Source organism: Haemorhous mexicanus, chromosome 1 (assembly GCF_027477595.1).
Source record: "Haemorhous mexicanus isolate bHaeMex1 chromosome 1, bHaeMex1.pri, whole genome shotgun sequence".
Classification (NCBI taxonomy): domain Eukaryota; kingdom Metazoa; phylum Chordata; class Aves; order Passeriformes; family Fringillidae; genus Haemorhous; species Haemorhous mexicanus.
The window spans coordinates 44,640,697-44,667,690 of record NC_082341.1 but is presented as its reverse complement, the minus strand read 5'-3'; the positions used below and the strand labels follow the sequence as shown (position 1 = coordinate 44,667,690).

The following is a 26,994-nucleotide window of genomic DNA, read 5'->3' as shown; positions in this document are numbered from 1 at the left end:
GTGCATCCCCATCAGACACCATGCACATGTGTAGATCCCAGTTTTTGAAATGTTTGCTAACCTAATCCTCCTCTACTAAGGATAAGCCTTCACTGCTCCAGGCTTTCCCATAGATCTCAGGGGCCTGGGATTCTTGAGGGAAAATCTTACCCAGAAAACTGAGGTGAAAACAATGTTGTGTAATAGCCTTTCCCATGTTCTGTGTCACCAGATCACTGCAGTAGTGAGCCCAGCTTTCCCTCATCTGCCTTTTGCTGCTGATGGATCTGTAGAAGACTTTTTTCCCCTTTGTGTCTCTGGACACATTCAGCTCCAGATGGGCACTGGCTTTTGTGACACCATTCCTGAATTCTTAGACAGCACCTCTATTATCTGCCTGGATTACTTGATCCTGTTTTCACCTCCCAGTGTATTAGTTCTTTATATAATTTGAACTAAACAACTTTCAAATTATGACAAATAGATTTCCCTTAGAGAGTTGTCCACATTCCTTGTCAAAGCTGAGTTGCTGTGCACACAATACCCCAAAACGCAAGTCAAGATATGCAGCAAACTAGAATAAGCCTAAGTGGACCTAAGGAATAAGAGTACTTGACTGGCAAGAGGCAGCACTGGGCTGCTCTAGCACTAAATTCAAGCAAACCACATGATCTGAAGAGAAATTCAGAGGTAGAAAGTGAAGAGAGGAGGCGGTAAATCCTGTGAGTGACACTTAAATCTGGTATTTCATTGTAAGGGTGAAATGGCACAAATGAAGGATCTCGGCACTATCAGAACTGACACTAAATTTCAGTTTCATTAGAAAATGTTACTACTCTCAGAAGCCTATTAGCCTACAGGGTAAGAAGGTTGGAAAGTTTAAAGAAATACTAAACAGCTTTATAGAGATGCAAAAGAAGACTCTATGCCATCAGCATGAACTAGATAATTCTACAAAGAGAAGAGCAACTAAAAGGATGGAAAAAACCACTTAAACTAGTTAGCAAGGACAAAAAAAGAAAAACTGGGTATGTTTTTTAAATCAAAAAGTGTGTCGACTTTCAGTCAGTATAAACTGACATAATTCCATTAATATCACCCAGTTTACAGTTTTGTTGCACAGGCTAAATTCCCTGCTTGGAAATGATGCTGTCAGCTTTCTGTTCCTCACAGAGAGGAAAACACATCTTAACTTTTATCTGCACAAGAGGTTCCGGCTCAGACCAGTATAAAGGACTTCAGGTTTTTTTTAAGCAACTGTGTTCAGTTTTCTAGCCAAAATTTTCTCTTTTGGCATTCTAACTCTTAGAGTACTATTCCTACTTCTTTCTAACTACCACTTACCTTCTTTAACTCTTCCTGGATACTTCTGCCATTTTCCTCCGAGGACAAACTCTCCTTCTGGTTTTCCAGATCTACTCCAGGTTCTGACTCTTGTTCTTCACCAGATGATGTTTCCTTGTCACTCATTTTAGCAGCAAGCTGAAATAACCTGGATTTAAGCTCATCCTCCATAAGTTCAGGCTTGACATCATGGTGCTGATCCTCATTGCTTATATCTGTTTCTGATAAATCATCAAAATCCTACAAAGACATGAGAAAAAGCCATATAAATTCCTGTGTAGGCATAGAAAGAAAAAGTTCTAGTTATATTTTTCTAGCTTTCTAGAAAATAGGGGTACGATCACTCTGCAGGGAAGCTAGAAAGAAAGCACACTAAGCATTCTGATAAAAAAGGAATGCCAGTAAACCAACCCTTGCTGGATTATATTAATCATTCCTTCTAACTTTCATGTTATCTAAAAAGGAACTATGAAAATCATTATGTATCTGTATGCAAGTAATAATCCATGCCTGCATTTCCCATTTCCAGCACTGCCATCCCTTGCAGGCACAGTGCAGATAAAAGTGTGGTGTGGGAATGAAATAACCTGTAACCTGGCAGTTTTGTCCAGCTTTCAGCTGAAAGCTGTGCTTGCACTCCCTGACTGCTTGGTCTTGGGCATTATCCATGTTACTCTTCAAGACTGCTGGAAACAAGTTTTGAAAAACTCCTCTTTTGTTACATGATGTGGCTTAAACTGTCAGCTTTCCCAGTGATTATTTGCATAGGTAAATCCTATACAGAGATGATATTTTTTTCCAAATGCCAACCTCTGTGCAACAAGTTCAGTCTTCAGGAGCACCTTCTGTTTTGAGTCTTGGATCCTTAAAGCTGGGAAACACTTAAAGGATCAGTTAAAAACAGTGGGTGCTACAGACTCAGCCACAAGTCCTTTTGGAAGCTGAAGAGAAGAAAAGCAAAATCTTTGCCCAGCATATAATAAGGTGGAAAGGGGGATAGTTTTGTTAGCCCTTGCTGACAAATTCTGAGAATATCTCATAGTTGTTCTAAAAACGAATCCCCAGGTATGTATCAATTCATTTTCTGGATCTGTGCTGTCTGATCAGGACCCAATTTGCCCTGATTTGCACTACAGTCCCTGGAGAGAGACAGGCACTTCCCAGAGCAACCTGTTCCACCAATAGCATTTGCTGCCTTCTGGAAATGTTCTCCCTGCTGAGTGCTGGAAGTTTTGAATCATTAGCTTGTTTGGTGCTTCAGCCAAGTTCACGAAATAAGATGGCATTAGGTAGGTTTAAAAGTGACAGGTGTTTTGAAATGGAACATGATTGTGCAAAACCACCCAGAAGGTGGCTATGAAGAATTCAGCCTGGGACCAGAGTGGTAGGCACATCTCAGCAGGCCAAGGAGGATGATTTGGAGCAATTCTCAGAGAGGAAATTATTCCTATCTGCCTTAGGTTCTCATACTGCGACAAGACCAGACACTGCTGGAAAGACTAAAATCTGTGTTCTGCCTTCCATTCATTTTGAAATACATAAACAAGAGCAGCACTGTTCAGGGATGAACCAATGACCTCCAGTTTTCACAGGAAATGTTAACTCTGCCCACTCCCTCAAAAACCCTACCCACCAAACTGCTTTTCATGGATTGACACATTGGGTTCATAATGTCAGTTCTCATCTTTCATGCAGTAAACTATACTGGAGTGTTCAGCACTGTCACAATGTTCTGGACAATTTTTGTCGGCAGTTATTTGCAATTCAATCAATTGCACAACTGAATTATTCCTTTATAGTTCACCTTCAGGATGCAGAAGACCCTTTTAGAAAATCAGGATTTGAAGGAACAACAGAAATTTGAGAGCTACAGTAGAAGGGGAACCATGAGTTTATGCTGAAACTCTTTTCCGTAACAATCAGCTTCTGCAAAATAAAAAGCTTTTTCTGCTAAAAAGCTGTTCAATGATCAAAACCAAGATTTCAAGCCAGTGTGGTCTCACTTCAGTTTTATAATATGACACTCTCTTATATACATGCAAAAGACTGGTGTATTTCACCTCTTAAATTAAAAATCTCTACCGTAACAATGTTTCCTCAAATTGCAAGAGAAGTTTTCTTCAGACATTTCTTGCACATCACTCCACAACCCACTACAAATATCAGCATTATATCCCAACTAACAATCTGCCAATGACCAATACTCACAAGTCACTAAACTATAAAAAACCATAAAGCCAACCCTGAAATCTGTTGCTGAATCAATCAGTCCATCAATTTGTACCCAGGAAAGAAACAATCAGAATTCATGTGATATACAGGATAGAAAGCCCAGCTAAACTGTACACTTGTATTTTATGAGACTACACTTTAGTGAAGATACAGCTCATTAAACCTGAGCTATTTACAGCTAGGTATCTAGTCCAAGCTAATTAGTGGAATCCCTCTTTACTTGAATTACCTCCATTTATTTAATTGGTACCTCCAAAAATTGGTACTGCTCTCATCTACCAAAACCTGGCTTAGGATTACAGCTCTGCACTAGGGGTGTGGGCTTATTCTAGCAGTGTTGATGAAGACTGAACATGGTTTACCTTGAGATCAAGTCTGCAGGGAAAAGAAGAAAATCTCATTCTATGCAGACTTATGATCAGATCAAGCTTGTAAAGACAAGAATTTAGTATCCTTGTTTAAATGAGCTCACAGATATGTATATAAAATCTAGCGGAGCAGTGAGGGAGGCCGGCAGTCCAGAGGCATCGATTTTCCCTCACTTCCTCCCCACTTCTGTACTGACAGACTTCACTGTGCAGCAGGACTTGCATCAGTCCTCTGGGGGCTTCTCAAATAGATCTGCTTAGCTTTAACTGCTTAGCAGCTTTATTGGAGTAGCAATGCACAGATACACCCATGGGAAGCACCACTTGTTAATCTAAAGAATCTGTATTGACAACAGCAATATGACAACTCCTCTCGATCCCAAAAAAATACCAGGCTTCATAGAATCACACATGGCAGCAACTTAAAGATCTTTTTGCTAGGTCTGCCAGCACAGATGAAAGTCATGAGGAGCCCTGGCAACTCCAGGGTCTCATTCTGCATTAGCTAAATCTGTGTTTTGAATACATATTGTTTCTTGAGAGTATTGACTGCATTACAGCTGGGCTCAGATATGTCTGTAACCCCTTTTTTAGCTTTCCAGCCTCCTTTAAATGAGTGGGTGGATTATCTATATTAGCTAGAGCTGTTAATTCCTGTGCACATGCAGAGATAATGGTACCTTACACTGCTGCACTTTGTGGTTTCTGTTAATAGAAGGCTGCTTGACTTGTGTGTTGGGCTTCTCAGATAGTGGCAGCAAACTATTTGTGAGGAGATAATACCTCTTTCATGGACTGACAAGTTAAAAAATGCATTAGCAGCCACGAAAAAAAAAAAATCAATAAATTGAATGGTACTATTATTATTATTGAATAGATGCTGCATTAAAATTTGTTATTCTTTACTGTTCATGTTTTCACTCTTTCTGGTAAGTTTAATAACATTTTTGTGCCATTACACAAATCATTGTGTGAATTCCCATTTGCATCTATCAGCAATACACAATGCTAATAACTGCAAACAAGAATAAAGGGCTACCACTTTATCTGAAAACTGAGTTTCTGTAAGGGCCTGGCAGACTGACACAGCCATGAACCCAGTTCATGTTTCACTAAAACAAAATCAAGTGCTTCTATGCCAGCATAACTCTTTTAGGAGACAATGAAAACAACAAACACACCTTTACTCATAAACACTGTCCAAATCCTTGCACACAAAGCACTGATAACTCAATGTAATCAGAGTGGATGGAAACGAAATACAAAAAAAGATGTTGCAGAACAAATTCTATGTTAAACTATAAATTCCTGTGAGAAAGTTCCTTCATATAGAAAACCACAAAAAAAGGAAAGTAAAATTTTTAGAATACACAAATTGTGAGGTTTGCAGGCAGTTTCTCATCAAGAGCCAGAGTGACTTCAGGGAGCTGTTCTCAAAGAATACATCCCAAGCGCCATCCCGTGGGAGCAGGCAGCCTGACAGTGCTCAACCCTTACCTGGCTGCAGGGCAGGAGGGCTGTAATTAACAGATGGGGTCTCCTGATCAAAGAAGCTAACTTATAATGAGGGCACTTCTTTCACTCAAAGCAATTAAGCCCCTCCACTCTGCATCAGAAACATAAGAACTTCACCTACATTAAGCAACAGTCATATCCTTCTCTCAAAAAGATAATGAGAGTCAATATATCAATATTATTATTACTAATTGCATCAACTATTATTACAATTACTACTAATAAAAGCAGATAATGACTGATGGCTTAAGTGTCCATTTTTTGTAAAAAGTTACCATTTGAAAATTAATCATTAAAAGCAAGGTTGCACTTTCCAGTTCAGTTCTCACAGAAATATGTCTTTTGTGGTACATAAGCAATCAGATAATATTTATAGCAGGACTTTGGTTTTATCAGGACAGTTTTCATTTCTTGCTTCATGACTGTGTTTATGGCAGACAGCTCAGTAAAGGAGCTTGTTCTTTTACTTTTCATTAAGCAAAAAATCCACAGATACAGCACATCTTGGTTCTCAGGTTTCCCCTTCTAAGTCACTGAAGACTTTAAACAAAACATTCTCTCTCAGTCACAAAGTCTTTATTCCACTGCTGTGTCTAAAATATATTTTTAAAAAAATGCCACAACATTATCCCACTCTAGGAACTGGATCCTGATCAAAAAATACCACCTGATTTTAAATTGAAATTCAGTTATGAACTGACTACAGTTTTTCCAGAACATAACTGCTTACAACTCTCTAGACTCAGAGCAAAGAAAAAAAAGGGCTTGTTTTCATCTCACTGAGAAACCTGGAGAGTAAAAAACAATTAAGCAACCTTCACATTTGAAAATTAAAAATGAAACCCCAACTTTTAAACCGATAAACTGAAATTCTGTTCTACAATGTTGATGAAAACATAATGGTTAACAAATTATCATCTTACTATTACAATGCAGTAAAATAAGATTATATTCCAATGCACTGAAGTACTGAAAAAGTGTTTTTTTACTGCAATTGACAAATAATCAGTTATTCACTGTCTAATATCTTGGTTCAACAAGAGTTTTGAAGAGTTTGTATGGTCTCTGCAAATTCTGCATAATCTCATCATGTGAAAAGCTATGCCTGGTTTAAGACCCTGCAGTCAATCTTTCTTAAGTCTATGCTGACTGCAGCTCTTCACTCACCTACATTATAATTTTGTAGAACTGTTTATATGTAGGGCTCTCCCTGGTGCAGCCTCAAATCAATCATTTTCCCAAGATCAATATATAATTCTGGGGAATATATGAAACTCTGACATCCCTTTAATCTCATTTACCTGAGCACTGTAAATGATGTCTGGCTAATTCATTTTCATACATTAAATCAGGATCCTGACACACATGACAATTTTACTTGCTTCCTAGAATTGTTCAACCATGCAACATTCTTGGTCTAAACTGTGGTAGGCAGTCCATTCCTGGTGCCAGCAGTGCTTGTTTGCCAGAAGCTGGAGTAAAAGTTCTACAAATGTGAGCACCAGCTGTCAAATCAGCCACCTCTGTGTGTGTGTGAGTATGTCCAAACACAAACTAAACACATGCAAACCCACCCTTACATAAACTCCCTAGTCAGAATTTCATTGCTTTGAAAACAGTGGCATGATCTGGAGGCACTGTGCCTCTGCTAGCCCCACTGAGGCTGAGGAAGCAGGGGAGCAGGAACAGCCTCTTTTAGCCTCAAGGGTAAAATGAAGGGCAGAGTGGGTTAGAATCCTGAATCTTGCACTTTCAGTACATCAGAGAGGTTACAACATACAAAGCAACTCACAACAGACTTGGGAAAGAAGAATATAATTTTCCACACCAGCTTGCACTTTGAAGCACACACTAAGATGCTAAAGGATGCCAACACAGATATTTGGGAAGCACCTTGCCTTTCTGAGCTCACCTGGACGAGCGGGCTGGGGGTTAGATTGGATATTATGAAAAATTTATTTGCAGAAAGGATTATCCAGCACTGGAACAGGCTGCCCCAGGGAAATAGTTGATTCACCATCCCTGGAGGTATTTAAAAGACCTGTAGTTGTGGCACTTGGGGACAATGTTTAGTGGTCAACTCTGCAGTGCAGGGTTAACAGCTGGACTTGATGATCTTAAAAGTGTTTCCAATCTAAATGAGTCTATGATTCTATTATGTCTCCAGGACTTTCTCTGTGAGCTCTGATCTTCCATGCTCTGCATATTGTGTATTGTGCCTAGGAAGTCACAATATGAATACACACACACAGAAGTCACGAAAGAAAAAAAAAACAAAGCCATAAAGCTAAATGCAGAAGTCTGTGTACAAAATATAATTCTTTGTGCAGTCCCAGTGAAGCCTTGTAATTCTGCTTGATATTCTAAGAAGTCAATAATGGCCACTGATGTGTCATCAGATCACATTATATTACATCATACTTCCCTTTGAGAACTGTTGATTTTAAACATATGAGGACATGAGTATAAATGAATCAGTACAGAACACCCTGAACACCCAGACTCTGTCCTAAAAGCAGATGGAATGGGTCCAGAATTAATGAAATCCAGCATTAAAGCCCTGTTGAAATCCTAGAATCCTAATACTGACTCACAAGCAGCTGTACTGATGTTTTTCTATAGGAAATACAGGCTATTAGCAGAAGGAAAGAAAAACTGTTCCAGGCATCCTAAATTTGGTCAGATAGCTTTAAGACTGAATCAGGCTGCTCATAAACAGAGGCACAGGGAGAAGCCAGCCCTCAGCTCCTTGCTTCAGGCTTATTATTACTCTGCTGCAGCAATGATGCATCTTCAGGATTTAAGAGGGGTAGGATGTTGGAAATAAAAATGGACAAGGGGTCAATGTTCTCCTGAGCTTGTGTGCTTGCACTGCTAACAAAATTTTGGGGAACAAATGGATCCCTTAACATCAGTCCCAGGTGTGGACAAACTCTAAATAGAGGTGATTTGGCTTTCTGGTTATAACCTGTAATTGAAAATAAATGTTTGCTGTCTTCAAGCTGTATGAACAATTTTTTTGAGTTTGAGATAGTACAGTCTGGGTTTTTTTGCCTGTTTCTTTGGGTTTCGTTTGTTTTCTTAATAAACTGACAAATTATTTAAATGGAAGTAGTTTGCAAACACTCACCCTAACACATCAGAACTCATCTTAAGATGACCAATTAAAAACAGACATCACTTGGACTGGATTTCACAAAAAGCCCTTTTTGAATTTCTGCTGCTCATTAGCTTTATTCCTTACCAGATTATTTGTAGACACTGCAGAGCAGATTCCCAGGCATATGAGTTATTTCTTACAACAAGAAAACAGAAGTTAAAAAAAAACCCAGTGCAACAAAACAAGAGATTAATTAACATTTCTCAGCTGTTGACAAATCCTGAGAGCTCTTTCCTTAAGAGCATTGTATTTTACAACATTAACAATGTCTTTGATTGGATGAAAGTGGCCTATTTGAGAAAAAGGTAAAGCCTGTCTAACACCCTGCTTTTTCTTCTTACTTAGGAGACATAAGGAAGATAAAGCTTGCAAGAACACTCCACCTCCCACTCATGATTCACATGATATTGCCAGCACGGCTTAATTAGTTTTGCCCAGCTCTTTTTGAGAATGCATTTGGTAAGCTCAAACACAATTACCTGACTTAAATTCATCTTGTTGGCTTTTGCCTGATTCTTTTCTTCACACAAGTCTTCAGAAACAGCTTTGTTCTTCTTCCACCTTCTTGATCTCTTTTCTAAATCATAATGGACTCCTTCAGTCTCACTGCTGTCTGAATACTCCAAGCTAGTTGCCTGTGGATTGAAATTTACATCTAGCTCTCCATGGAAGTGCTTCTTTTCCATCCTGGGCATATCACTTTGAGTTCTGCTTTGCAACCAGAGAAGTTTGCTAGGTCCTTTAGCTTCCTGGGAAGAGTTTACTGAAGATGTTTCCGAATCGGAGAACAGTGTCTCAGTGTTGGTGTATAACCCAGAGGAGGGGGAGGTCACTGCCTGATACTGATCATTGCCATAAACCCACTCAGTGCCATACTGGGAGTTGGAGTAATAGAAGTCATCTGGCAATTGCCGGGGTCTCCGCCGCAGCTTGTTCAAGGCCACGTTCCAGTCATAGTCATCCTCGCTGTCCGAGCCCATCTCATCATAGGCAGACACGATGCTGGACTCGTTCTCCAAAGCTTTGAACACCTGACTCTTTGGTTTGGCGAGCATTCGAGGACGAGGCAGGGTGACATTCTGCAAAGCCACCCAGTTTCCATCGGTGCTTTGGAAAACAGAAGGCGGACCTATGGAAAAGAAACGAGAACAACTGTGATCGCACCGTGAATGGCTGCTTTCACTTCCCACAGACTGAAAGTGTCAACAAAGCCAACAAACAAATGCAAGTGCTGCTGCCATGTGAACTCTCCCATGTTGAGAGCCAAGCTGCCCTATTACTTAGAAGCCACCACTTTAAGTCACGGTGATGACTAAAATGGGAGAGTACTTGGACCAAAGTTTTTTTCTAAAAGAATGATTAGGAAAGACTGATGGAAAATAAGCACACAGGCATGCATAAATCCTGAGTTTTGCAAATGTCCTTCATTCTGGTGTGCAACTCTGGCCCCCACAGTGAAAAGGAAAGATGGAAAAAGAATCAGAGAAGAGCAACAGAGATTGTGCCAGGTTCTGAAATGGTGTCCATTCAAGGAACAATTAAGTAAGCCAGAACTTTGCCATCTGGAAGACAGAAGACTGAGAGAATACATGCTAAAAGAGATGGGGGAATCTCTTCCAACCTAACTACTAGAGGGTATGAAGTGAAGATAGAGAAATCAAGGTTTTAAACAAATGAAAGAAAGTAGTGTGATGCAATGGATACCAGACCTATGGAGCTTCTTGCCTAAGGTTTGTTCTGGACGCTTGAAATTATCTGTGATAAAACAGAGATGGCTATGAACAGGAGGAGAAATCCACTAAAATTTACTGAATACAGAAATAGCTGAGATAGTAATTAAATTGACAGTTCAAGAGACTCAGAGCCTACTCAAAGACAGTATGAAAAATACCTGCTTTGTCCTAATCTCTCCTAGACTCTTGCTTATGGCTGGTGTTGTTGTATACCAGACTAAATACTAAATGAGCTGATTCTGTCTGACACAAGCACTGCTGCTCTTGTATCCTTCCACATTTTCAGAGTATGTTTTACAACTCCAACATAAAAACCAAAAAAAGTAACAAATATGCTCAGAAAGTGCTCTCTAACTCTCATATGTCCAAGAATTGATTTTCTTCTAAATTTAAATTTATTTTCCAATCAAAATTGAAAATTCCCGTCTTGGGAAACATGGATGTGTGATGACTCTCTCTTCTGCAGCATTTGAAAAATATATAATGCCATGGATTTACTTATTTATTTATTTAATGAACTTTTCAGACTTAAGAATTCCTCCCATGGATTCAAAATTTTATTTACAGAAATCTATAGAAATACTTAATATAAACCACTAGTTTTCTCATAATGTAACCAGAACATCATTATTTTCAAATGGACACAGTAATATCTGGGTCTGTTGTTGAATATAATTAGGTATTTTGCATTAGATGGTTACAAATACTAGGATGAAAAGAAGATTACTTTTTCCCTGGAACTGTTCATAAAGAACATTAGTATGCAGTAAGCTGTGTTTAGTTTAAAAAAAAAGTCTGAGGTGGACTATCACCACCAAAGTACCCCCACAAAAAACAAAAAACAAAACAAAAATTAAATGGTAATTAAACTTAAGAGCTATGAGAGTTTTATGACAACTTTTGCATTTCTTACTCATTTGAATCCTTTTGGCTTGTTTTCACTTCCTAAGTTTTAAGTCAATTCAGAGAATTTGAGAAAATACAATTCTTACTCCTGTTTAACAGGATCTCAAAATAATAGTAGTTCTCTTGTAGCAGTGACCAAGCAAGGATATAACTGAAGTCGGGTGTGTAAGAAGAACTAACAATTCTTTATAGTAACCCCTGATTTTGGAGAAAAAAACCCCAAACAAGCTATCAAGCACAAGAAACTTCTGCTTGTTTACTTTTCTTAACTATACTAACTAATCTAAGTATAGGGTTCTCCTGAGAGAAAGAACTTTCCTTAAAACATCATTCCTTCAAACAAAGCCACCAGCTCTGCAGGATATAAATCTCCAACACGAACTGAATTCAGCTGCTCCACATCACACAAATGTAATGGGGAGCCACAAAACTTTTTTCTCCCCCAAACCATACCCCCTCATTCTATTTAACAACACCACTTGAGAATCAGTCTACCAACCTCAATTAACTGAAGAAACGATAGGATAACTAGTTGATTACATCTTAGTGGACAAACAGGGTAGAAAGCAACTGAGACCTCTATATTCAGAAAGCTGACTCAGCTTTATCCCGCTTTTATTCTACTATGTCAAGTGCTCCCTTCCTGATTTTCTAAAATGAAGTCACTTACTTGAAAGAATGTATTTTTCACACAATTCTCCCTTCCTGGTTTTCCAAAATGAAGTCGCTTACTTGAAAGAATGTATTTTTCACACAATTCTTTGGGCATAAGCTATAATTCATTCATGTGAAAAGGAAAAAACGATTTAGGAAGTTTCATTGTAAGACTACTGATAAAGGCTCTTGAGTCACCATTTAATACAACATGAACTGTAACCAAAATGAATTGTGAACTACTTTTTGGCTACATGCCTAAAAATCCCATTGAAGTTACCACACCAAACTCTTTGTTGAGATTTCTCTTGTTTTCTGTATCATAATACAAAGCTGCTTATTACTGCATAGGTGAGACCATATTTACAGATATTAGCACAGTCAGCTATTTACTATTAGCTCAATAGGCACAACAATTTCATCACAAATGTGGTTTTTAGATGAAAGAAGCAGAACAACTCCTCTCCGTAGAGCACCCGAAAAGAAAATGGGTCAATTTGCTTCTGCTGTGGTTAAGCAATTGTTAAATACTAAATTTCTCAACAGTTGGATGCAACGGGATTCAAGTGGGTGCTTAAATTTAAGGAGCGAATTAACTCCTTTATTGAAAATAGGCCTAACACTAAAATGCCCAGGAGAAAAACACTTCTGACAGTGGATTGGTTAAGAAATTCACAGAGTAAGGCATACTTGATTAAGTTAGATTTTAGTGCTACTTTAATATTAATTTCTTTCACGGGGGAGGAGAAGTACTGAAACTGTCTAAATTTCAGTCTCCCCAGTTATCAACTGGCATTACAGGTAAACAAATTGAACACATGGCAGCTCTGGTCCCTGGCTGCCACCAAACCTAAACACACACTGTAACTGCTTGTGCTTGCCAGTGCCTAGTGAGGCAGCTGTGGGAGCGACATCACCAGTGAACTCACCCCACAAAAGAAGTTTTCTGCTTGTTCAGCTTCATGAACCAGTGTGCTACAGGGGTCAGATGGGTTCTACAGCTGCTACAAGAGAAGAAGCAAGCACAGGCAGATTCTGCCATGGGATGACAACACTTGGAGCCAGGGAATGCTGCTGTAATAAGTTCAGTTCTCTTCCCTTTGTGCAACTGTAGGGGTAAAAACTAACCCACACTATGGTGAAGGAGTTGCTTGCTGCTACACTTTTGTGGCCTCACAAATGCTTCAGCCAGAACAAGAGAGGCAATGGAAATGGGAACACCCCAAGAGCAGGAGCCAAAACTGAAGAAGCACAGAAAGGGTTAGGTTGGAAGGGACCACAGTGGGTCAGCTGGTCCAACCAACCTGCACATGGCACAGGATTGCATCCAGGTTCTTGAATATCTTCAGAGAAGGGGACTCCACAGCATCTCTGGGCAACCTGCTCCAGCGCTTGGTCACCTGCATAGTGAAGAAGTTCTTTCTCATATCCAGGTGGAACTTTCTGTGCATCAGTTTCTGCCTGTTGTCTCTTGTCCTATTGCTTGGCACCACTGAGAAGAGCCTGGATCCATCCTTTGACCCCCTTTCAGATACTTATATACATTGATATCTTCTACAGTTACAACCTGTCTTTATGTCATCTAGAAGTAAGCAGAGAATTGCATTCTACCCCAGGGTACTGATTCAGGCAGGAATGGAGCTGACTTGGAAAGCTGCTCACTTTCTATCATCCATATTTACATCCATACCTAATGCATGATGACAGCGGTCAGATCCAGGGAAGCTGCTGGTCTGGGAAGTTCCTACACATACAGCTTCCTCAGACTAGTCTGGAAGGTCAGGTGAGTAGGGCTGCACAGAACACTGCATTTGTGAATTCATCAGGGTTGAAAATAAAGTTGTAAGGAGGAATTCTAAATGTGAATTATTTTAATGACTGGCTCACCACATAACCTTGTGAACAGTTACCCTGTGTCATGGAGGGGATACAATGGGATGCAAACTCCTTCAGCTGGAGAACAATGACAAAGAAGGACCCTTGAGCTCTTGTGTCTTAGATGCCCTAAAATGTATCCAAACTAGTTGTCTAAATTTTGTAGGAGTCCAAAATCAATTTCACAAAGACCCAAATTTTGAATAATTTTTAAAAAAAGTTAAGATAAGCAATGACATAGGCTAATGAAATTGTGACACAGCAACATCAAATATACATTTTACATGCGACCTCTGAAAGCACAAAGGTCAGCAGAAATGCCCTAGAGAAGGTCCTTGCTTTAAGTTGTATTTATTCCACACGTGAGTGAGAACCAAAAAAAGAATCTTATTCGTACTAGAAATATTTACTTGTTTCATTTAGCCTGTCTACACTCTTCCAGCTGGGTAAAGCAGAGCGCTTGCGTTCCTTCTGCTTCCTGGGCTGTCCCTTTTGCTGCCTCCCAAGAGCCTCGGCCACAGATGATGCAGGGTCTTGTCCTTTACTGGCCATATCTTCACTAGCCAGGGAGAATGCAGACTGAGACCTCTGTGGGATTAAAAATCAGAGAGTGAAATTTAAAACCAGAAGAAGTTAATTGTTCAACTCTTTACCATAATTAGTATTCAGTTACCCATGGAAGTGTTAGCAGTAATATCTGCTAACATCACAAATGGGATTTAATGTATTCAGAAGAATTCAGCATTAGATTGCTTATTTATGTGCATTTCTGATGCTATGCAAAGAGGCAGGAAATTGTTTATACTACCATGGAACAGATGGAGAGAAATAATTAGGGTGAAGTAGCTGGGAATGTGCTTGGTGAGGACTGATATTGAACTGCTTTGACTCAAGCTAGACAGAAAGGGATCCCATTGTGGTGAGACATGATGATCTATTGTTGGCTCAACAGGCCATCTGGTGTAACAATTTGCAGAAGTTAAAAAATTTAAAAAAAGCAAACAAACAGCCTGTTCCCCAGAAACAGATATGTAACTCAACTGATTTTAATGCAGAATTCTGTTTGCTAGGACATACATACATAACACCCAATATTCTGAGCAGTTTTGTTCCATCTTACTAATGAACCCAACTTACCCTACAATTGCACATCTGTTTAGTTCTAGGAGGGTCACATTTCAAGGCATAATAAGATAAAATACTGTTCTAATTGGTAATCAGCCTGACTGCTACTCAGGGGGAAGGGACCTGCCTTTAGTTCCACATAAACAGATCAGACATTTTAGTTTTGACCAAGGAACAAAGAAGTCAGACAGTTTAAATTTGGCCTGTTTTAAAAAAGCTTTGAATCCTGTCAGTGTCTTGCTGATTTCAGTAGAACTCACACTTGCTTTACTGAAAATAGATATATCAAATCACATATGTAGTTGTAGAAACAAGGCTTTCAGAGCTTGAGTCAAGCTGCCTTCCCAGCAGAGTCAGTAGAAGTCCATATATGCCAGGTTTTCAAGTGGCTCAGCTGCTTTGCACAAGCCACGTTGGCACTCTCAAATCTTTGTACATTTTTAGTGATGTTCAAATTACAAATAATTAACTTAATCTGTTACTCTCAAAAGGGCAAGTCTTTGCCTGTGTCAGAGGTCTGCTTTGTACTGGTGCAGGTGAGGTAAAGGAGAACTTGACTTTCAGCTGTTTTCAAGTCCCTTCAATTCCCAGGACAGTACGAGCATTGCTGGGAGTCCTGCTGGCTTGAAAGCCACACTTATACCACTTTCTGGCTGCACCTCCTCTCATCTGAAATGCTCCTCTGTGGGACCTATGTACCATGCCAGAAGATTTAATTAACTGCAAATCTTCCTGTATCCTTGGCTCAGCAGTAAAAGGAAACTCAATTAAGCACAAGGGTTTAGTTTGGCTTCTGAATTGATGAAGAAAAGCCAAAATTACTGCACTAGATATTTTTATATTTTCTATGACTACAACTTTGTTAATCTTTTCCATACAAAGACACAGCTCCTAATATGATGCATTGGAGTGTTTCCTTTCAAATTTAGTGATATAAACTATTCACAACAGGTTTGAAGTAATTTTACTACAGGGAATCTTTCAGGTGCATCACTTTTCCAAGTCAGCCATATTCAAGTGTATATTTAGTCTGTTCCAAACCTTGAACTAGATCTTTCACTGATCAAGATAATCTGAATCCTTCTTAACCATGAAAAAGTAATAAAATAAAATAATTTAATGCAATGCATACAGGTACATAAATTGTTTCACTATAGGGAATTTACTCATGAACTTTGATTTCATCCTGGCAGGATATGTGGACAATATAAACAAGTCTGCTACAGATCTGCCATTTGAACTGTGCTGAGTTTTAACTGTGCTGTGGTTCACTTCACTTCATTGTAAAGCTAGAACTACCAAACTTGCCACGCTTTCAATAAATTACGTCTGGTGTCTGCTGCATCTTTTGAAACCTTTTGTAAAGTTGTTATACACTGGAAGCAGCAAGTTGTTGTGGCTGTCCATGAATATTCTCTCAGGGCACATTCTTCTTCCACGTACATATAGCAAACACAAGAGATAAGAGATGCTGAAGACCCAGAAGAAGGAATAGCCTACAGTTCAATCAGTAGTATTTATTTTCCATTATTACTCAAAGAACTGGATCTTTAAGAAGAATACCAGGAAGAACTTTAGTCTGTAAAACGATAACTGAAGACTCCAATAATGAGAGCCATCTTTATGTTTGACAGCTTTCCTGATTTGTTTAAATGGCAGCTTCTTGTGAGCCTTCTCACTGTTTCATAAACATAGCAGTAAAGTCATGCCATCGTAGTGATGGCAGCATCTGCTCTTTGCTCTCAACTCACCTAAGACCTGCCAGCAGCTTAATCCTGACAAGGCAGAACTTGCCAGGGTTAAGCTGCTGGCAAAACCTGCAAAACCTCCGGAAGGAGCTGGGCACTCTTGCCCCCAGGCTGATGCTTTGGCAGCAAAGCTGTGGCCAGCGGTGCCTCAGCAATTTAAATCCAGCTCAGGTGCATCCACACTATAGAGGAGATAAGCTTTGAGAGGGACAAGGAGAGACACAACAGCTTGAAGGATTTAAAAAGGAGAAGATGAACAGCCTGAAGGATGAAACGAACTGAAAAACAAGAAAACACAGAAAAGAAAGTGGACACAGTCCCATGGGGTGTAGTAGACTAGGATCTGAAATAAGCTCAACCAAACAAGCTTATCTAGCAAAAAGCTGATTTTTTAAAGTTGTGTGGCTAAAACCTTTGGGTCAGATCAGAGGGAGGCTTCTCTCCACACTTTGCAAGGTCTCTGTGGAGCAGGAAATTTGTATTAGGCAGGAACTACTGCTAGGAAATTTTCCCAGAAAATCCAGCTGAAATACAGCCAGGGCTAAAGGCTTGTGGTGCCTCCAAAGCTTAGCTTGAGGCCATCCTCATTATTTTTCTACACTTTGTGTGAATTTTTGATAAAATCTGTCTTGGACTGCTCTGCTAGATGTACTACCTCTTCTCACTGAGGATGGTTCAATGTCACAGAAGGCTCAAGGAGAAAAAAGTAATAGCATGATAAAATAGCTTGGCTGCACCCCTACATTTAGACCCTGAAAAAGGGACACGCTGTTGAACTTGCACTCTTCACTACTACATTTGCAGGTCTCTGTAGTTCTTGTATCTGGAGAGATTGAAATGATCAAGAAATAGCAATGTTCTAATAAGCTCCAATTCAGAAGAATACATAAAAGTAGAGGATTAGGCTATTTCTTGTTCTGAAAGTTAGTTTTAGATAGGGATGGAGGGAGAGATAATAGAATTGTGTTTTACTCAGACAAGCAGGGCTGGAAAGAAAACAAAAACATTCGTCCCTGAGCAGCTCAAATCACTGGCAGCACTGATAATGACACAAAAAAGGAGTGCCAATAGCCAAGCTTGGTGTAGGAACAGGACAGAAGCACATCCTGGCATGAGAACAAACCAGTCTAAATTGACTGTATTTTTCAGAGCACAAAAGCAAATGTTTGTGTACAAGTTTATCTCCAATCAATTAGCAGCCCAAGTCATGACTCTATCTGAAATGCAAACGACCTAAAGACCTCTTTTTGTTGTTTTTACAAATCAAGAGCAAACTAGAAAGTTAGTTATTTAGTGCAAGGCATCACAGCAAAAGCCCTCATCCTGGCTGGCACACTTGCATCAACTTAAACTCAGCCAGCACCACTAAGTCCCCAGCCCTACAGCTGCAGGATGGGCTACATCCTCCTTCCCTGTGGGTGACTTCACTGCTGCACTGACCTGCACATTACTGTGCTGCATCAGTGCCTCTGTTCTTCACAGAGGTAACAGCACATCTGTAGAGCCATAGGGGATGTCTTTCCCTTGGGGACATTTGTATGGGAAGCAAAATACTGAAAATAAGGGAACAGGCTTGAGAAGCCTGCCTGGGGGCTGGTGCTCCATGTGGTTTCCCTGCGAATGGATGCATGGAGGTACTAGAGGTAAGGCTGGGTACCCTGATAGGCTCTTGGATTAGTATGCTTTGGAACAAAGGATTTTTACTGACCAAATGAAGGAACCATGTCCCTCAAGCTTTATCAACTCCCTACATGCTTGGACTGCATCAAGATCTCAGGGCAGAAAAACCAAAAGTGTCCAAAAAAAAAAAAAAATACAGAAGTCTAGATACAATTTTCAAAATAAGGCAGGAATGTATGAACTTTGGTTTTGGTTTATAAAGACATGAGATGTCAAGAAAGGAGCTAAAGATACTTGGTGCATTTCCTAGCCAGAAGTTCTGCTTCCTCATCAAACAAAAACCCCAACCCATCCACCAAGTGCTACTTTAGGTGGGTTTATGTGTTATAAATGACAAAGCTGCCCTGTATGTTTGCAGTCAGACATGGCTGGTTTCTGCAGCAAACTGGAGCATCAGCAGATGGCACTGCAGCCGCACAGATCATTTGCTGTGCTCTGCACACACCTGATAGCTGGGCAGTGCAGCACAGCTCACAAAATACAGTTGGGGTATTGACATGCATCTCTAGACACTTGAGTCAGATGAGTTCCCGGCCAAACCCTGCCTAGTGGCACCTCCTGTGACATATTTGTTTCAATGACAGACACATTACTAACCTTTTTTTTTTAATTCCTCTTCATGGATTTCTGTTGCATAGTTTATAATGTCTGGATGGAGAGAACTCAGCCTTCATTTTTCACTGAACTAGAACTAAAAGGAATCATCTTATTCATTGATGGCCTTCGATAAAAAAATTTTTAAATAGAAAAAGTGGTTTTTGAAGATTAAAGAAGGAAGGAATGAATAAAAAAAATCCCATCTTCCATTACTTAATAAATATAAATGTTCCATTTTCTATCAGTAACAATTTATGAGCTCACTCTTCTGAATAATGAATAAATAAAAGCAAAAGAAATACCCAAAAGCAAGAAGACTTTATAAACCATTATAAAGAATACTGAGTCTAATGTTGATAATCTATAGATTCTTTACCTTGAACAACTGCCTCATATCTATGCATATTGTTTATAGAGACAACATGAAGAATTTGCAATAAAAGATGAAAAAGTTTGGGTTTTCACCAAAAGATGAAAAAGAATTCCTCTTTCTCCTAAAGAAAAGCCAAAATGGTAATTCAAAATAGGTCCCAAAAGTATCTGATGGGACTTTAAAACTGGATCATGCATGTTTTGCCCCCACTCCCCTCCTATTTCACCTTGTTTCCACCCTTACAGTATGCTTCACTCTGGTATACACAGTGAAACAGTAATTTATTCTGCAATTATTTGGAATAGATCAAGGACTCTCCCAGGTCCAGGAGGGACTGGGAACCCTGGGTGCCATAGGGCAGCTGCAGGGTCACCACAGTAGGAGCCCTTGCAGGCACAAGGACCTCAACACCCATGCTGAGGGAGGTACCTCAGGATTTGGGCAGCAGAATCCTGTGCTGGGCAAGCTCTGACCTGAGTGGGCTTTGAGGACTACCTTGTTTTTACAGGCAATCAACCTAGAACTGACACATAAACTTAGATGACTTAAATGCAACCTTATTGATCCCCTCTCCTTCCTTGCATATTCTGCAGCTATGCCTGCCGGTGGTGCAGCAAATCCCCTTCTCAGCTGTGCTCTGTGAATATAATCAACGCACAGACAGAACCAGTAGGTCTGGTAGCAAATACAGTAGCAATCCCTAAGCATTAACAGCTTATGCATCCTTTGGTAAGAAAACTCCCACACCAGGAAGGAGACAGTATGAGCTTGCAAATGATGCCACTCTGCCACAGCCTATTTATCCTGGAAGTGATTTTTGCTCTGCTCAAATGTATGCAGTCCAGACATCTAGCAGTGGGAGTGAAATACCAAGGGTTTTGAGCATCTGTTCCTTAGTTAATCTTGTATGTGGAAAAGGATCTGTTAACAACCTTCTAAAAAAGGGCAAGAACAGGCAGATTTTCACATTCAATAGAAAGAAAATTCCCTCCTATCCACCCCTTGTGGATATCCCAGCCATCAGGGCAAACCCTTGAACAGCAGGCTGGGAGAAAGCAAAGATGACTGGTCCCTCTCCTGCAAAAGGCTTAGAACATATGTCCTTCAAGGGTCTGCCCAAGCTGGCTTTTTGTTCACTAGTGACAGACATATCCTGGCTGCAACTGATTGTTTCCATCCTTCTACTGGCCTCTTAGACATCTGATTCCCTTAAAAGAACTCTTCCTTTAAAAAGACTACAAAAATAATGATTAGAAATGGGTCTGTCAGCAGGACGAATGCACAGCTGTTTAGTAATGTGTAGAGCCACATTTGGGTGCACATTTATTTTGGTTCAGTTCGGATTAGCTGACCTGGATTAACCAAATGGAGAGCAGGGTTGTAAGGGAGAGAGACAAGAGGTTCCTCAACCAACCCATTGCTGGTAGGCATGCCAGTAGGTCCACACCACCACCTATAGCATAAAATTAAAAAGGAAAAAAAAGCTGGCCCACATGTGAAAGTGCTACTGCTTTGTTTGCAAGAATTTGTAGGCTAGTAATAATGGATCTTTCAAACTGATCTCAGAATACGAGTGTAAACATCCCTTTATTGTACTTCTGAGGTTAACAATTTAGGGAAGTGCTAGGAGCACAAAATATCATAGTTTGATTAATGTAATGAATTTATGTGAGCAAATCTATTTAAGTTTGTGGAACAGAGGCTAGATAATACCAATACAACTGTAATCCATGTAATGCCTTTACAAGGTACCCTTGTGCATTTAGCCATTACTGCTCCTCACATGTTCACCCAGAGCCCATTCTTTTTCCCTCCTCCCACACTTTGAATGTTGTATGACATGTCCTGAAAAAACCTAAATGAAGCTAAGAACAAACAGGGAAGACACTTCACAGTTTGAAGACACCGAGAGCTCAGTTAGCATCCAGTGGTGACAGTATCGCCATTTTACTTGCAGAAGAGAAACAGGAACAGCAAAAGCCACATCCCTGCTTCTGGTATAGAACAGGAGGATTTTGCTTTGCTACTAGCACATCTCTCTGGAAGAGTGCTTGAACATAAGAAGGTATGGGAAGGAGGTGAGTTGGCACCCATGTTTCAGGTCTAACTGCAGCCTTACACATAAACACACCTCTTTTTTAAGTGAATACTCTTCACTAAACACATTATTCTTTTTTTATCCATCTCTAGGTGTCTCAGTTCCCTGCACAACCTTTCATGTCCTGTTCTGACCCTCATCTACAAAGCTGCGCTCAGCACAGCAGTCGCCCACCAGAGAGAATCACTGCATGTCCTACTCAAACACCAGAGGAAGCCTTAAGTGTTCTGTGTTTATTTACTTCTTCCTCTGGCAATATACACCCTGATTTAATCTAAAAATAAAGTAAGGTTGGTCAGGCAGCCCAGCTCTGAGCATCACAGGTTTTAAGTTAGACCTGAAAATTCTGTGAAACCCAGGAATGTATTATGATTGCATCTTTAAAACAAATGAAGCTAAAAGAACATATGAGCTTAATTATTTGGAAAATTACATTATACAATTACCACCCTTCTCTGTCCTTTCTCCTATTCCCTTTCATGCCTTAAAACCTATCTTGGCTGTCTGACAGTAAGCGCAATGCAGCTGAATGTAGGCCTGCATGGGCTCGATCATGTACCCAGCATCCAAAACTGTCTTGGAAGTTTGTCAAGTGCATGGATAGCACTGTGAAACCAAAAATCAGCAATCTTATGCTAGAGATACATCTCAAGAAAAATTAAAAACTCAAGCTACACAAACAACTTTAAAAGGACAATGCTGTCATGTTTAGCCTTGCACTGATTATTTAGTGACCTGAGCCTTAAAATCTGGCACTAGTTGCTGAGTCAGAATCACAGACTAGTTGTATCCTATCCTTCTGCAGTATAAGAAGGAGGGAAGTCAACCAGATTACCATGGAAAAAGCCTTCTTAATCTGAAACCCAGATTGCTTTTCCAGCGAGATTACAATGTCACAGAGTCTGTCACCTGTGGAGTCAGCAGACGCCAGTATTATCTGATACCTGGAAAGCATTTAGAGAAGGTTGGATCTTCAAATAAAAAACATTAATGAAAAAGACACATTATTTTTAGAGCACCAAGTGCTTTTCCATCTCAAAATGCACTGTTCTTTCCCATTCTGTGCAAAGAAGATTGTGCTGCAGTTGGCTTCTTTCAAAGGAAACAATACAGCAAATAACCCATTGGGATTCAGCGGATTGGCTTCTGGATAAATGCACACTGGAAATGCAAACTGCCTCACTGGAAGTATGTCCCAGCAATAAATGCCATGCAACCTTCTGATGCCAGCTCCTGCATAAAAGTTAAAAGCTCCATCTTCCCTCTGACATGACACATTTATTTATTAGACATAAATGTGATGTTTCTGATGTAGTCATCAACAGGTAGGAACTGATGTCAGCTACAGTGCTATGCCTCACTCATCTGAAATTGCTCTCCCACTATGTTGCATGACTGCTAAACAGAATTCCTCCTCAAAAAGGTTTCCTTCAAGCACTTTTGTTTGAGACAAACCTTAAAAGGTACAGAGCACCTGCAAAACCTCCAGGGATTTCCAAAACAGCGCTAAACCTCAAGCTTGTGGAACCTTCCTTTTCTTTAAAACAAATCAAATGGAGGGGGAAAAGAAAAAAGGAAGAAAAAATAAACAACTTGCAGTACACTGTGGACCTTAAAATTAGCTTAACCAGTATACTTCTGCTTCCCCTGAGATGCATCATAATGTGTATTTAATGAAATCCTCCTTTTCCCTATATCCCTAGCTGTTTTATATACTATAAATTATGGATGAGCTTCTGTTTATATATGCAATCTTTATGCTGTAAAATAAAGACCACTAATACAGCACTTAAAACACACCAGGGTGCCTTCACTCCATCAATGTTTAAATGGGATACAATTTGCCAACTGGTTGCTTGCTCTCTGGCTGGCAGTGATGAACTGGACTGAGAGACCAGAGAAGCATCCACCCATTGCTCTGGACTCGTCCTATCCCAACACTGCACAGCCTTTGCTTATTGGTAATGAGAAACAGATGGTGCCATCCATCTCTTTTTATGAGATGAGGAAATAAAATATTCAGCCTTGTTTCACTATTTTTAGCCTGGGCGAAGTTTCTCAAAGAAATCTAAGAGGGGAAAAAAAAGGAGAAGAGAATGTCTATAGCTACTAGCACACCATACTACTGCAGTTAAACAATCAATACTATAGTTTACAAGGGGAAAGTGAGGAACTTTAACTTATTTAATCACTTTTTCAAAGCAAGTGGTTTTGGATGAGCATAGAGGCTTACATAGGCTTATAGAGACCACTGGAAGTTTCTGGCTGATATGGATGATGTTATAGATGGATAATGAATTGATTGGCTCTTGCAATTAAAAGATAACTATTGTGTGAATATTAAGAAAAGCTTTAGTGATGTATAGTTATGTTACTGTAGTTTAGATGTCCTCTGTTCTCCCCATAGCTCCCTTTTCCCCCCCTGTATTGTTGTCTAGGACCAGGTAAAAAGAAGGCTGCACATGTGCCCCTTGCATGGGGCAGTTGCGACATGGCAACACCTGACTTCCAATCAAGTTATAAGAAAGCAGCTTCCACCGATAAATGGCAAAGAGGAGCTGACTGACAGACTTTGGGAGGGCCAGGGCTGGCTGATGCAACCCCCAGGGGCATAAAAGACTGAGCATCCATCTTGAAGATGAACCAGCCATGTGGTATGCATAAGGGGCAGTTCCCAGCACTGTAGCTTTGTCCTTATGTAGTCCTTTGTTGTATTTTTCTAAGATTTAATAAACCTTTTTAAATTCTCAAAGTGAGCAGCTGTCTCTCACAGATGAGCTGTAAACAAATAGCTGTGATAAAAAGAAAAATTTCCTGGCAGGTGAAACCACAAGGTGATATCTGTGTTTATTACAGTACCCGCTAACTCTGTAAGAAGTGACTTTGGTAATAAAAAGCAATGCAACAATAAACATGGGTTTCTAAAGGCCACTGTTACACCATGCAATTGTCGTGTGTTTTATATTGTTATTTTCATTGCACTAGCAAAAGCATATATATTATCTTCTGCACAGAAGCCAAAAACATTCCTCTAAGATAAATTTTCAGTTTTAAATTATGAAATTCTGACTGCCTTAAGATTTGCCTACTGTCACCGACATGTTCTATGAAAAATCCTTTCCTTAGGATTTTTCCCTCCTGAGAAGCTGAGAGGCCTCAAGAACAAAGTGTAAACAATAATTATCTGCTGCTGTGGAATGCAACAGGTGGATCTGTGATTGGTCTCATCTGGTTGTTTCTAATTAATGGCCAATCACAGTCCACGTGTCCAGACTGTCTTGGTCAGACACAAGCCTTTGTTATTCATTCCTTTTCTATTCTTAGCTAAGCCTTCTGATGAAATCCGTTCTTCTATTCTTTTAGTATAGTTTTAATATAATATATATCATAAAATAATAAACCAAGCCTTCTGAAACATGGAGTCAAGATTCTTGTCTCTTCCCTCATCCTAAAACCCCTGTGAACAATGCATCAGCCTACCTCCCTTACCTCTGCATTCCTGTCTTTCTGTTAATCATGTTTCTTCTTTCCTTTGATTTAATCTATCCTGCCTTGGCTAATTTGTTAGCCTGTATAACAAAGAAATACTTGAACAGGGGAAGTTCTAGTTAAATAACCTTTACTGGGAAACAGGTTCACGTACCTAACTCTGTCACAGTAATAGTCTCCTTGGATAGCTTTGATAGAAAAAAAAAAAAGGAAAACTTATTTTTCTTCTTCCCTCCCTTTGGATTGTTGTGGCTACTGTGTCTGTCCACAAAAACCTTGGTTACACTAGGAACACCTGTGCTAATAAATCTGTTGCAGCAGACCCCTTGTTAGCTGTGGTGTGTACTAATATTAAAATGTTTTTATCATTACAGGCAGATCTCTGCCTAAATTAAGTCATCACACACAGATCAATATTAGGATGTATATACAGAAATCAAGAGTTTGGAGTTTCTTTGTCAACTTAATGTCATCAGTTAGGAACTACGAAAACTTAACTTATTGTAGTGGAATTCAAGAAGATTTGCTGTTACACACTTGGACTCAAGAGTTCCTGGGAGGCAGTAAGGAGCTTTGCCTGGAATGGGCATAGGGCCTCTCTGCCAGCTTCTGTAGAAGCCAGGTTTTGTTATGGAAAGAAAAAAAAATTGCAGTTCTTTTGGCAGAAAAGATAACTTTGTCACACAATATACAGAAGAGAAGGTGATGTGGTTTAGTCCTGCAAATCTGACAGATGCATGCTTCCCATCCGTCACTGAATGAAAACAAAGTGGAAAGGAAAGCAAGCTCAGAAAAGGAATTTGAGATGTTTCAGCACTGTTGATGAGAATCAAGCAGGCTGTAAGTGCTCTGCATTCACTCTGCACAAACTGCCTTTCAGTAGACTTTCCAGTGACTTTAATTGTGCTACCTAACAGCCTAACACAGGTGCAACTATCTTAGCTATGGGAATGACAGGAGCTATACTTTACAAGGGTGTCGGGTCATACTAATAAAAATCTCTTCAGAGCAAAGCAAAAATAAACATATATACACTTCAAAGGAGAAAAGAAGAAGATAACACAACCCTAGCAAAGCAAAAGGCAGAAACTAAATTTATGGGAGAGATGAAACAAGTCACAGCAGATGGCCAAATTCATTCATGTTCCTTAAAATACTCTGGGAAGACAGTTGGAACAAATGGTGAAAAATGTGGCAAAAGACCCTTTACAAAGAGGTAGAGTGTCCTTATAAAATACTGTTCACATCTGGATCTCTAGTACTGACTGATGGCTACAGAAGTTTTGAAGTTGTCTGCACCTTAGCGTGACATTTCTGCTTTTCCAGTGTTTTTCACAAAGTCTACTATTACTCAAACCAATGAGCCTCCCTCTGGCAAAAAAATCAGGAATAAATCGTTACTTCAGAACAAAGTTTCTAAATGTGTTGAGTGCAAAGCTAACTTTCCAAATGCAGAACAGGCTTCTGGTATAATGACTGAGGGTTTGAACAGTGTATTTCTCTGAGTCCTGTCCTTAAGAAAGAAAACTCATTTGAGTCAGACACAAAATTAACTCTCTCTCCTGGCTTTTATATTCCACAAACAACTTGCCTAGGAGTGACAGAGCAAAGCACTTGGATCATGCTCACCCTAACTTGTGATCACTTATTAACAGCAGGCCAATTCAGGCAGTACCTCTTCATTTTGCAAATAGTTAGAAGACTAGGATGCAAGTCTGTATCTCAGCAACTCTGGCCCACAGTCAATATTCTGGCATAAATCTGTTCTCATTGGGAGTGTAAGTGAGCAAACTTAGCTGGGAACTAGGACATAGCCCACGTTCAGTTCTGGTGGTTCTGCTTAGCGGGGGAGAGGTGGTTACTGGAACAGCAGCAGGACACTTGGGAGCAGCAGCTTAAACCACAGTGTCAAAATGCACTGGAACTAACTTATCTGTCACTGTCTTCCCTCTCTGGTTGTCAAAGTGCTTGTCCAAGCCTACAGCTTATTTTCACTGCTTTTTACTTTCTGCTCTCTTAAAACTGTTACTAATGCGGCTTGTCAGATTTTCTTCAGCTTTATTGCAGGAGATAAAGACATTGTGCTTTGAAATAAGTGGAAGGAGGAAACACTCTTTA

General features: G+C 39.8%; 1 protein-coding gene across 7 annotated transcripts in view; it reads right to left on the bottom strand.

Annotated features, from left to right (window-relative positions):
* Positions 1–26,994, bottom strand: part of MYRIP (myosin VIIA and Rab interacting protein) — a 210,634-nt gene that overhangs the window by 23,100 nt on the left and 160,540 nt on the right. For 5 of the 7 annotated variants that reach the window (XM_059847958.1, XM_059847957.1, XM_059847952.1 and 2 more), the window contains 4 exons: positions 14,177–14,354; positions 13,196–13,291; positions 9,078–9,727; positions 1,324–1,563 (listed from right to left, as the gene is read on the bottom strand). In XM_059847958.1, the coding sequence (XP_059703941.1) occupies positions 1,324–1,563; positions 9,078–9,727; positions 13,196–13,291; positions 14,177–14,354 (1,164 nt within the window). The remainder of the gene's footprint in view (positions 1–1,323; positions 1,564–9,077; positions 9,728–13,195; positions 13,292–14,176; positions 14,355–26,994) is intronic. The other 2 variants (XM_059847977.1, XM_059847969.1) reach the window with 1 other exon arrangement.